General features: G+C 34.0%; 1 protein-coding gene across 1 annotated transcript in view; it reads left to right on the forward strand.

Annotated features, from left to right (window-relative positions):
• The window catches only part of SEMA3E (semaphorin 3E), a 271,880-nt gene that overhangs the window by 229,473 nt on the left and 29,012 nt on the right, over positions 1-13,395 (forward strand). The window contains exons 10-14 of the mRNA XM_061165134.1: positions 75-219; positions 2,300-2,522; positions 5,909-6,000; positions 9,596-9,637; positions 11,322-11,488. Of these exons, the coding sequence (XP_061021117.1) occupies positions 75-219; positions 2,300-2,522; positions 5,909-6,000; positions 9,596-9,637; positions 11,322-11,488 (669 nt within the window). The remainder of the gene's footprint in view (positions 1-74; positions 220-2,299; positions 2,523-5,908; positions 6,001-9,595; positions 9,638-11,321; positions 11,489-13,395) is intronic.

Consider the following 13,395-nt stretch of genomic DNA (forward strand, 5'->3'; position numbering starts at 1 on the left):
TAGGGTGTCTGTAGGGTTTGACTAGATGACCTCCTAGTCTATTCCAGAATAGTAATTATCTTTTTTTTCCCCAGTAATATATTTAGAGGCCATGCTATATGTGTTTATCACATGTCTAGCATCCGGGCAGCCTTTAATGGACCATATGCACATAAGGAAGGACCTGAATACCACTGGTCGCTCTATGAAGGAAAAGTACCTTACCCAAGACCTGGATCTGTAAGTTTAGGCGTTTAGCAAAGTATTATTATTTTTGAAAGGCTTTTTTAGTAATATTCTGTTCATTGTTCAGATGCTTTATTAAATTTGCATGAAACAGTTAAGAAATTCTACAACTAAAAATCTGCTTGGTTACTTGCATGGTAAAGAAATATTACTTCTTACATCTAGATGTATGCTTGTTATTTAATGAAAAGAATGTAATCTAAAATGGATACATCTTAGCATTATAAAATATATATTATTGTTGATATTTTGTCTATCCATGTGACTCTAACTAAATTTTTATTTTTAGAGGTACTGGCGAATACAGAAATATCACTAAAATGAGCATCGTATTCCTCTCAGCCTCTTTAGAAGAATTAGTGCCCCCAAGTGGTTTCCAAGCGAGAGAATGTTACCATATTGTTATTATATATTCTGATAATTGAGTCAGGCTCTTAGTTCCCTAGACCAGACTTTATCCCAGCTTCTCACTTAAGCATATTGAGAGGAAGTTTTTTCTTTGGCTCTTCAGAATACTGAGCAACCCATTTGCCAAGAGGAAGTTCCACCATTTGCCTCTTAACTGGTGCTACCAAGATTCTCCCTAACTAGCCATTCATACTGTGCTTTTAATTGCACACATGATGATAATAAATGATGAGGAGGATTTTGTATTATGTGTCCTGTACACAATTAGGTTGCAAAAAGGTAGCAGCATTGTATCTGCTGTTCATGGCGAACAAACTTGTCACGCAATTCAGTCTACACCATTATGAGCAGCTGGTGAAAACCCATCACTATGCTGATTCCACAGGTACTTTTAAGTCAGTAGGAATCATTTTTGCAGAGCCACAGTTCAAAGTGGAAACAAACCTTACCTCAGTTAACAAGTGTAAGGCTTTACCATTTCAATCACTCTCTCTCACTAGGTTAAAATTATTACTTCCAATAAGACATAAAGTATATTTTATTTCACTCTATTGATTGAAATTACAATTTAAATGGAGAAAACCCACTCCTGTGGCTTTGCTGGAAATGCTTCTTGAAACCACATGGTATTAAAGGAGATTTAGAGGAAGTGACTGGTTACTGAACTGCTTCCAGGCTGGTCTAGAATGTTTCCAATTATATATCATGAAAGTACACTCACCTGAAATATTGATGCCAAATTAAGAAATATGGTCCAAAATTTTAAAACAAACCATTTAAAAATGCCCTCGTTACAGAATGATTAATAAACTACTGTGTTTATACTCTAAAGTAGAAAATTTTTATCAAGGTCACCGTTACAAGTGTTGCTGGTTCTAGAAGAAAATATGTGAAATGAGGGAGCACTAAATAACAAGCATGAATCAACATACTTATAGGTATTCCAAGAAGTAGCTTAGGTACTGCTGAACATTTGTTTTTAGAGTCGGTGATTTTAAGAATTGAGACGTGTTATAGCGGGTATTTCTGGTTTTTTTCAAATTATTGTGTCTGATTCATACAAACATAATATAAATTCATACAAATTACACTAGAACAGAAAAGGTTTTTTCTGCCCCCCTCTTAATTAACAATGATGGAATTTGAAGAGGTTTCTGTTATAGCACTAAAATTCTATAGTCAGTGAGACAATTGAAACCCTCACCAATCAGTGTCAGTAATGGGAAAGCTGTTGTGTGGTTGTAATTCTTAACTTGGGGGAAAGATTTAGTGCAATAACAAGTCACCTGGTTTTGCTATGAATGGTACATTGTTTACTTTAAAATTTAATTTGCAACATGAAAAATAAATTTTAGAAGCAGGAAAATAATTAAAATATTTTAATATTATGTTTGTACTATCTCCAAACTATATGTACTTTGTTTGTTTTTCAGGATTTCATTGCTGTCTATTTCTAGTGCCACATTTTTTAAATAATTCAGCCTCACTATGCAATTTTTAATTCAGATTTTATTTCTGTAGTAAAGAACATGTGGTTATTAAATATTGCTAAATACATAGTTGATTAATTGAACATACTCAGTTTTTGTAATTCTCCTTACAATTGACTATAAATCTGCCCTTTAGATTTCATAGGAAAATATTCTCTGATCCATTTGTATTCCAGTGTGCCAGCAAGGTGAACGGAGGGAGGTATGAGACTACCAAAGACTATCCCGATGATGCCATCCGATTTGCTAGAAGCCATCCACTTATGTACCAGCCCATAAAACCTGCCCATAAAAAACCAATACTAGTGAAAACAGATGGAAAGTATAACCTGAAGCAAATAGCAGTGGATCGAGTAGAAGCTGAGGATGGCCAATATGATGTCTTGTTCATTGGGACAGGTAATGAAATTAGAAAGTACTCAGACATTAAATTGAACCTTGAAATCAATAACATTACATTAAAAATCCCTGCCTGTCAACAAAACCTCTGTTGACCCATTTGGCTTTCTTACATACTGTCTGTCCACTGCAATGGAAGAGAAGAATTTGGGGCAGTTACAGCCTGTAATTCCTGATACATGGTCGATATTTAATACATTTGAACAAAATGAATACATTAAGAAATGAATAATTGATGTTAATAAACAATGTGGGTTCCAGAAAAGAACTTAGAGCAGAAGTAGGGTGCCATAGCAAGGATGGTTCTCTTCTGTTAGTCCCTCGGGGCCACTGCTTCCCTTGGCTTCTCAGTAAGGGCTCAAGATTTTTCAATCTTTAGGTAAAGTTTAGGTAATTTCACCTAAATTTATTATCTCAACTGTGCTTATCAAGCCCCATCAGAAGTCAATCATGTGAAATGAAACAAGCTAAATGTTATACATTAAAGTGAAAGAAAATGAAAGTCGCTCAGTCATGTCTGACTCTTTGCAACCCATGAACTATATAGTCCATTGGATTCTCCAGGCCAGAATACTGGAGTGGGTAGCCTTTCCCTTCTCCAGGGGCTTCTCCCAACCCAAGGATTGAACCCACGTCTCCTGCATTGCAGGCAGTTTCTTTACCAGCTGAGCCACAAGGGAAACCTGATGGAGATAAAATTTTAGACTAAAATTTTAGAGTAAAGCTATAATATCCTTCATTATTAAAATAAAATATAATAAATATGCTAAAAGTCAAAATGTAAAATAGATCTGTGATTTCAATTAGTGTCATTCATTAGATCTAGCTTATGGAGGAAAACTTGGAATCATTTAGCATGCAGGGTAATGTGTATCAAATTCTGTCAAATACTTTGAAATTATATAGTCATTTAAAGAATCATTAAAACGATCATTTCTTTTTTTATATATGCATTATAGTAATTGCTATAGCAAATCCTATTTAGAAGAGTAAGCATTCTACTATATATAACTTTAATCATTGACATATTCTAAAGAGACATTACATATGCCCAGATCAGGAATTAGTATATAGTATTAATATTGGTGCTTGAACTTTCCCACTCATGCTTTTTGAAAAAGCAAAGGTACAAGTAAAGAGGTAATTGTCTGATTTCCAAAAATTGATGTCTCTTGCAGCTATATTTTATTCATTTAAGAGGTTAGTAATATGTTCTGCTGGAGAAGGAAATGGCAAACCTCTCCAGTATTCTTGCCTGGAGAATCCCATGGACAGAGGAGCCTGGCAGGCTACCGTCCATGGGGTCACAAAGAATCGGATATGACTGAAATGACTAGGCAATATGTTCTGCACTATGGGTTCAAGATTAACAAAGCATCACATTTCTTTAACAAAGTTAAAATTACCTGGCCACGAATTCACTTATAGTTGTATCCAACAAAGTTAAAAAAAAAAGAAAGAATTCCGTAAGCAAGAGTAATATTTGATAAAATTAATCACAGAAAAAAGCATGTTATTTTTAACCACCTTGGAAAGTAGAAGTCATGTATATAAATCCAAGAATGTTTTCAGAAATACTTTTTTGTTAGATTGACCAAAGCTATTTGAGAGAATTCCAGAAATATATAAGGTATATACTTAGGCTCTCATGTAACCTATGTTGAGCTTAAAGATACAATTATATTGAACCACAACTTTTCAGCACTAAAGAACATATTTGATGAATGTGTGATGAGTAAAACTTTGAATAATCCCACAAAAGAGTTATTTTTCCCCAAATTTACCAGACACATGTTTTAGTACTATATATAGTAGTCTTTATTGAAAGATCACTAGTTGCAAACTGATAATTTGAGTTCCTCTTTGCTTTTTTACTTGATATGATAATTGTGGGATATTTATAATGTGTGCTTGATATGATAATTTTGTTCCTTTTGGTAATTTTTATTAATTTTATTTTAATTACATTATATTTAGCCAACCACACGATTTCATAATTTTTAAAGAAATTGCATAAGTACTATAGAAACTCCAGGATCAGAACCTCCAAAGTGCTTTTTCCCCCCTAGTCATTTCTAGCACTATACTAAATTGTTCTTACAGTCAAGTTAGTGTTTTATTAAGTTTTCATTGGAAAGAACAAGTTCAGAATATCAGGAATAATAAAAACAAGGTAGGATTTTAAAATGTAGGTATAAATTTATAAAATTATTTATAATTATATAAACTAAATGATTAGTGCAGGAGGACTTATTACCCTATTCTCTCTATAGTGTATATTTGAAATTTTTATTGAAAGTGTATATAACAAGACTTGTGGTTACTGGAGGTGAGCGGTGGGAGAACTGGATGAAGGTTGTCAGAGATACATCTTTCCAATTATGAGATAAATAAGTACTAAGGATATAATATATACCATGACTAAGTTGGTGCTGTATGTTATAATGAACCTTTTTAAGAGATAAATAAGTACTAAGGATATAATATATACCATGACTATAGTTAACAGTGCTGTGTGTTATAATGAACCTTTTTAAGAGAGTAAACCCTAAGAGTTCTCATCACAAGGGAAAAAATAAACTATTTTGTATGATGGATGTTCACTAAACTTATTGTGATATTATTTTGTGGTGTACGTGCTCAGTCGTGTCTGACTCTTTGCAATCCCATGGACTGTATAGTCCATGGAATTCTCTAGGCCAGAGTACTGGAGTGGGTAGCCTTTCCCTTCTCCAGGGGATCTTCCCAACCCAAGGATCGAACCCATTGCAGGTGGATTCTTTACCAGCTGAGCCACAAGAGAAGCCCATGATGGATGTAGATCAAATAATTATGCTGTATACCTTAAAATTATACAGTGTTGCATGTCAATTATATCTCATTAAAATTGGGAGGAAAAATGTATATGTATAGATATAAATATATTCTATTTATATATCAATATGTCAAGATTTCCATTGTGTGTTGCTTGGAAGGGTCCCTAAGATTAAAGATATAGTCTTACCAGGAGGTAGCTTTAGGTAAAAAATATTCTTCCATCATACATCACAGAAAAAACTAGAATAATTTTCTGTCTTCTATTTCATTAATTCCAAAAGACATCTTGATTTCTGAACCTTTAATTGAGTTTTTGAATCAAATTGTTGAAAAATAATTTTATATTATTTGGTCTTATCCTTTGACCAGGTACACAAAATTGATTTTTTTGCTAATTTAAAATATGAATATATAAATAGCCATATTGTTTTAACTGGCAATGAGTAAATATTTTATACATCTAGATTTCAAATCTTATTTAAATTTATAATCTCTCCATGGTTTTTAATTGTTTGAAAGCCACATTGTGACAAAGTTTCTGGATTATCTCTTCTTTTGTTTTCTTATAGATAATGGAATTGTGCTGAAAGTGATCACGATTTACAACCAAGAAACAGAATCAATGGAAGAAGTAATTCTAGAAGAACTTCAGATATTCAAGGTATTTTTAGTGAAACATATAGCCAACATTTATGTATTGCAGACAATTGCAAGTGAATTATAAATAGAAAAAACATTACGTCAGTTTTTTTTTTTTTAATCCTAATCAGTATGTTGTAAATTCAGAGTACTTTAAAGTGAAGAATGATTTAAAATTCTGGTACATCTATTTGATTATCATAGACTATTCACTATTCAGATAAAGAAGCCAGTATTTACCAAGCATGAAAAGGATTTCATTATATGAACTGGGACATAAATGACACTTATCCCACAAATGAATTGTAGAATCATTATTACAATCATTGTCTTAAGCAAATGTACTATCAATAAAAACAATTAAAAAAATAGCAGGTTTCATATTGTGGGCATTGTCATGTGATAAGTAGATTGCCTTTTTATCACGTGCAGTTTACACAGAGAATTTGCTAAAAGAAAAATGCAAAATGATAATGGAAATATTAAGCATGACAAAAGCAGTTGTATATATTGTCTCTCTTTTTTACACACACACATACACAGCCACATAGACACAGTAAGTCTTGCCATCTGTAGCAGTGATGGTCTTTGAACACTGAATTAATTAGTAATCATTGCTCCTAGGGGAGATGCACGCTGCAGTCCATAGGGTCACAAAGAATCGGACACGACTGAGCTACTGAAAAACGAAGAGGAGATACAGCATTGGGTTCCTGAGAGTCTCTAGTCACAGCATTTGTCAACTGATTGATACGGAAACTTGTTTTATTTGTGTTTCTTTTTAAAGACAACTTATTTAGTATATGTTGTTTAGTCGCTCAGTTGTGTCCAACTCTTTTGCCAACCCATGGACTGTAGCCTGCTAGACTCCTCTGTCTATGAAATTTCCCAGGCAAGAATACTGGAGTGGGTTGACATTTCATCCAGAGGATCTTCTTGACCCAGGGATCTACCCATGTCTCCTGCACTGAAGGTGGATTCTTTACCACTGAGCCACCAGGACTATCCTATTGATTAATTAAAATTGAACTTACAGCTAATAGCGCTAATAACTCCTACCTGAACAAGGCTTATTTAAAACACATATTTATTTCATAAGGCACATCACAGCCTTTTGGAACTTAGGAACACAACACTTCAACATGCTTAGGGGCCTTTTAAACAGTAAATCATTAACAAAAAGGACAAAAATAAAAATATGGTACCAAATGGAACATGAAGATATTTGTTTACAGTATGAGAGTTGAAACAAGAAGGCAGGGTATACCTTGATCAACCTCAGCTGGGAATGTACATTTTGGGCAGCTCAGATTTTTTTTTTTTTTTTTTTGCCATTCTGAGCATGAGCATGGCTGTGAATGGCAGCAAAATACCAAAAGTATTGATATTGGAGGAGCACATAAATTTTGGCAAGTAATTAAATGTACAAGATCACAATGTGCAATAATGATGATTGTGTATCTATGTAGTGAATGTGTACGAAAATGCTTTTGATGAAAACAGTTTATTTCACCTTAGCTGTTCAGAAGATTAGATTCCTTATAACGTCACACAAAGTTAACCACATTCTTATCTCAACCAGAGCAGCTGTTGCTTAGTCGCTCAGCTGTGTCCGACTCTTGTGTGACCCCATGGACTGTAGCCCTCCAGGCTTCTCTGTTCATGGGAGTTTCCAGGCAAGAATACTGGAGTGGATTGCCATTTCCTTCTCCAGGTTATCTTCCTGACCCAGGAATTGACCCCATGTCTTGGCGTCTCCTGCCTTGCTGGTGGATTCTTTTACTGCTGAGCCACTGGAGAATCCCCAGAGCAGCTATATTTTTGTTTATTTTGCATATTGGGCCTCTATAAGATTTCATTTCATATTAGGAATCACAGATGTCATATTAAGGGCATTCATCATAACAATGTCTTGTTCACATAAATCCTTAAGAAACATTGTTTTTTGAATGAATAAATGCATGTATATGCTTTCCTTGTGACTCAGCAGTAGAGAAGCTGCCTGCCAGTGCAGGAGACATGACTTCGAGCCCTGAGTTGAGAAGATTCCCTGGAGAAGGAAATGACAACCCACTCCAGTATTCTTGCCTGAGAAATCCCATGGACAGAGGAGCCTGATGGACTACAGTCTGTGGGGTTGCAAACATAGTGACTTAATGACTAAACTTAGTGACTAAACAACGACACGTGAATAAAGTGTTCTGTAGTTTTAAATATTTAAAATTTTAATATAGATGATCAAATTTTTCTCTTTCAAAAAATAACTATTTGAAGGATAATTATCCATTAATTACCCAGGAGTGTATCCCACGTGCCTATGACTTCTCCACTTACAGAAATGACTGAGTTTGTGATGTCCTTAGAAATATTCTGGTCTTAACCACCCCTAGAATTGCACAGAGGCACTCAAAACTATCCTGTAGATTGTCTTTCCTTTGGTGCAGTTCCAGGACAGTGATGATGATAATGCACATTTTTCAGAGCATTCTGTATTAATGGAGATTGACAGAAAAATATTTTGATATTGTACAGTCGCTAAGTCATGTCCAACTCTTTGCCGCCCCATGGACTGCAGTATGCCCGGCTTCCCTGTCCTTCACTATCTCCCAGAGTTTGCTCAAACTCGTGTCCACTGAGTCGGTGATGCTATCCAACCTTCTCATCACTGTTGCCCCCTTTCCTCTTGCCCTCGATCTTTCCCAGCATCAGAGTCTTTTCCAGTGAGTCAGCTCTTTGCATTAGGTGGCCAAAGTATTGGGCTTTCAGCTTCAGCATCAGTCCTTCCAATGAATATTCAGTGTTGATTTCTTTTAGGATTGATTGGTTTGAGCTCCTTGCAGTCCAATGGACTCTCAAGAATCCTCTAGCACCATAATTTGAAAGCATCAATTCTTTGTAACTCCACTTTCTTTATGGTAGAACTCTCACATCTGTGAGAAAAAGCTATGGTTACAGCTTTGACTATATGGACCTTTGTTGGCAAAGTAACCTTTCTGCTTTTTAATATGCTGTCTAGGTTTGTCATAGCTTTATCATCCAAGGAGCAAGCGTCTTAATGGCAGAAAGAGAATAGGAACTAAAAAGCCTCTTGATAAGGATGAAAGAGAAGAGTGAAAAAGTTGGCTTAAAACTCAACATTCAAAAAGCTAAGAAAGATCATAGTATTTTGTTTAGGCCTGAGTTAAAACAATTAAAGATCACATGGTTTATTGGTAATAAGACCTATTCAAAGATATAACTGTTTTCCTTCTAATGGTTCAACTTTCTTTATAAGAAATAGCACTCTGACTTCATTATTTAAACATAACTGAGTTCCAAAACATGAGTAATACTCAAATGCAAACCCAAAAATTATAATGCAGAGACAAACTGAAAGATAATTAGATTATTCACTACTTTTCTCATCTATATTTTGTCCTACTCTATTAGAAAATATTTTTTGAAAGAAATCATATTTTATTTAATTGTGTTTTCCTTTTGATTTACTAAAATGAAAGCTATATACTGCTTGACAGAGAACCACTCACACACCTAATATTATTTCAGTTAATTTATAACCATACTAAGGTCTGTTTCTATAGTTTTATTACTAAATATGAATTTTTAAAATTTTTCAGGATCCAGTTCCTATTATTTCTATGGAGATTTCATCAAAGAGAGTAAGTTGTATAGGTGTCTCTGTGTGTGCACTCTATGTATCAGATAAGGTCAAAAGATAGAAAGCTTACATATATGTTCTTATATGTTAACAAGTTACAGCTTTATTCAGACAGAAATACATAGTGATTTACAGGTAGGTAATAGATTTCTTCATAATTTGTTTGTAGAAAAATAGACAAGAATAGATTTACCTGTAAAACCATAATAGAACATTATTCCATGGGGTTTTTTTTGCTAATATTTTTGCAAAAAATCATGGTAATGATAATATAAGGGAGTGTACAATGAAAAATAAACCTACTTTCCACTTTACTGGAACCAGTTTCTGGTGTAACTTTGAGAGTAGATGTTACATATATTGCCTCATTTATTTATAAGTTATCTTTTATGTTAAGGCAGATAGGGACATATGAGGTTATTGTTCTGCTACTTATACTTTTTACTTACTAACATATCTTACAGTTTATTCCACATCATTCTATGTATATAGCTGTGTCGCTTTTCTAAATGTTATATGTCAATACGCACTGTTGGTAGGAATGTAAATTGGTACAGCCTCTGTGAAAAACAGTATGGAGGTTACTCAGAAAATTAAAAATAGAACTTCCATATGATCTAGCAGTTTTACTCCTGGGTATCTATCCAAAGGAAACAAAAATACTAATTCAGAAAGATACATACACCCCCATGTTCATTTCAGGTTTATTTATAATAGCCAAGATACGGAGATGAACTAAGCATCCATCTATGAATGACTGGATAAATAAGTTGTACACATACACATGTACATACACACATGCACAATGGAGTGTTACTCAGCCATGAAAAAGAAGGAAATTCTGCCATTTGCAGTAACATGAAAGGATTTTGCGAGCATTATGCCGAGTGAAATATGTCCAAGAAAGACAAATACCATATAATGTCATTTTTATGTGCACTATTGGAAAACAACAACAAAACAGGCTCATAGATACAGAGAACAGATCTGTGGTTGCCAGAGGCAGGGGCTAGGTGAAATGAGTGTAGGTTATTAAAATGTACAAGCTTTTAGTTATAAAATAGGTAAGTCCTGGTGATGTACAGTATGATGATTATAGTTAACAATACTGTACTATGTATTTGAAAGCTGCTAAGAGAGTAGATCTTGAAAGTTTTCATCACAAAAAAATATATATGTGTAGTGTGAGATGAGGGAGGTTAACTAGAATGATTGTGACCATTTCACAATATATACAAGTATCAAACAATTATGTTGTACAGCTAAGACTAATATAATGTTATATGTCAATTGTATCCATTAAAAATGCAAAAAAAAAGACCATTTACTTTTTCACTCTCCTACTGGACAGTCCTGTAGACTTTTTAAAAAGATCTACAATGTTAGATGACAAATGATACTTTGATAATGAATGATACTTTGATAATGAATGAAAGTATAGTCAACTTAAGATTTTTGTCAGCCTCACTCTAGCACTTTTGTCCTTCAGGCAGACAAGTCTGTAAAAGTATTTCAGATCTTGGAGAAAACCAAAGCGTTAGTGTTCCATCATCAGTCCTGAGTAACTGTAGTTATTTAAATGAATATTCCCAGAAATGATTACATAGGAATGTGAAAATGTAAGTGTAAGAACTCAGAGTCTGTCCGTTTCTGCTGCTGGCCTCTCTCTTCCTTGATGTCTATAGCAACAGCTCTATATTGGATCTGCTTCTGCTGTGGCCCAAGTCCGATTCCACCAGTGTGACATGTACGGAAGCGCCTGTGCCGACTGCTGCCTGGCCCGGGACCCTTACTGCGCCTGGGACGGCATCTCCTGCTCTCGGTATTACCCGACAGGCACGCATGCCAAACGGTGAGACCGTTCTTCCCTGGAACCTTTCCCTTATTTAGAAAACAACTAATACTATTCTTTTTTGTCACTTTCTGTACCCATTCCGTGAAAACAACCTGTTTTTTTTTTTTTTTTAAGTGATTTTCCATTTATTCTAAAGTAACTTGGTTTTTTGTTTTTATATTGAGGTGTAGGTGATTTAACAATGTTGTGTTTGTTTTAGGTGTACAGCAGCTTGATTCAGGTATCCATAGATACATCCCTTCTTTTTCAGATTCTTTTCCCATAGAGGCTATTACAGAGTATTGAGTAGAATTCCCTGTGCTATAGAGTGGGTCTTTGTTGATTGTTTTATATAGAGTGGTGAGTATATGTTAATCCCAAACTCCTAATCATCATAGTCTTAATTTGTTCTTAATATAAACTTTGAAAACTTCACTTTTTCTGAAAAATAACTTCCATTGACTATTGTGTAGAGACAGGCTGAACTTGCTTTCAGGGGTTTTATTTTTCCTCCATGTTTGAATCAGCTCTTTTCCCTCCTGAAACTTTTGCTGCAAGACGTGAAACCAGTTTAGATAAACTTAAAATGTGGAAATAGCAAGTAAACCCACACATGAGGAATTCAAAGACTTAAAAGGAAAATAAATAAATTCTAAAATACATCCTGCATTTGCCCCATGTTCTCCTGACCAGCTGCTTTTCATTTATTTCATTTTGAAAGTGAATATTTTAACTCCTAGGCAAATACATGACCTGTGTAATTAATGAAATGTGTGATTTAATTCAACACAAATAAAAGGTACTTAAAGACCTCCAAACTCTAATATCTACAATTCAGTGGGGTCATTGCCACTAGTTACAGAAGGTAAATCCTAGAATTCTTTGAACAGATCTTACAGTACAGAAGGTATTTTGAAGAATAAGAATCTTTCTTACCTCAAGTCATAAGAAATTATGCATTCTTCGGGGAAAAAATAAAGGAAACTATTTTTATTATAGAATAAGCAGTTATCTTCTTCTCTTAATAAAGTGGCTAAAGATAATATAAAGCAAAGATATAGAAAACCATATACAGTTTCCCTGCTGAAAGCAACTTTTATTAATTTCATTTACTATTGCTCTTTCACTTTAGGCTACCTTTATACCTTTTTTCAAAATCTAATTTAATCCAATTTAATATAATTGTTATTTTTATAAATTCACATGAATACTAGAATCTCATTTGAAAAAATTGGTCACTAATTCAAACTTTTATTAATTTTACCTTACCTAAATTAACATTCCAATGAATAAATAAAGGATATATTAAGGAGATAGTAAAAAGATGCTTTGAGAGGACATTTATGAACTAAATAGTGTATCAACTGTATTGAAGAATTGAGTGAGTCAGTTGATTTTCTACCCCATGTTTATTGATATTGAAAATCAATTATTGAAGAATACAGCTGTGTTACTAATTGAAAATATTATTTTATGCTTTATTCACTCATTCAGTCTATTTTTGTACTATGTTTGAGGGGTAGGAGGAAACAATCCCAGTTCCCTGTGCATAGGAAAACAGAACCGGAAGTGAAGAATAGAATTGTAAATAAGGATGATAGCTCACCACTGAGCACTTACTATGTATAAGGCACCAGACTAATTGCAATATACATAACACATTATTTGATTCTCAGAATAATTTAACATTTGAGTTCAATCTTGAAGGCAAGGATATAAGGAGATTCCAGTTAAAGAGAATTAATTTTTTCTACAGAGGCACAGAAAAATGCTCTGAGAAAACCATGTAGTTCAATAGGTTAGATTTGATGTAGTAGAATCTAAGGGCAGAAAGGTAATTATACCAAAAATAATAACATTAATCATCCTAATGCTTTTAGCAGCAACAAAAATATTTATAAGCCTTGCATCACCTACTTAATAAC

The sequence above is a fragment of the Dama dama genome, chromosome 18, assembly GCF_033118175.1.
Source record: "Dama dama isolate Ldn47 chromosome 18, ASM3311817v1, whole genome shotgun sequence".
NCBI lineage: Eukaryota > Metazoa > Chordata > Mammalia > Artiodactyla > Cervidae > Dama > Dama dama.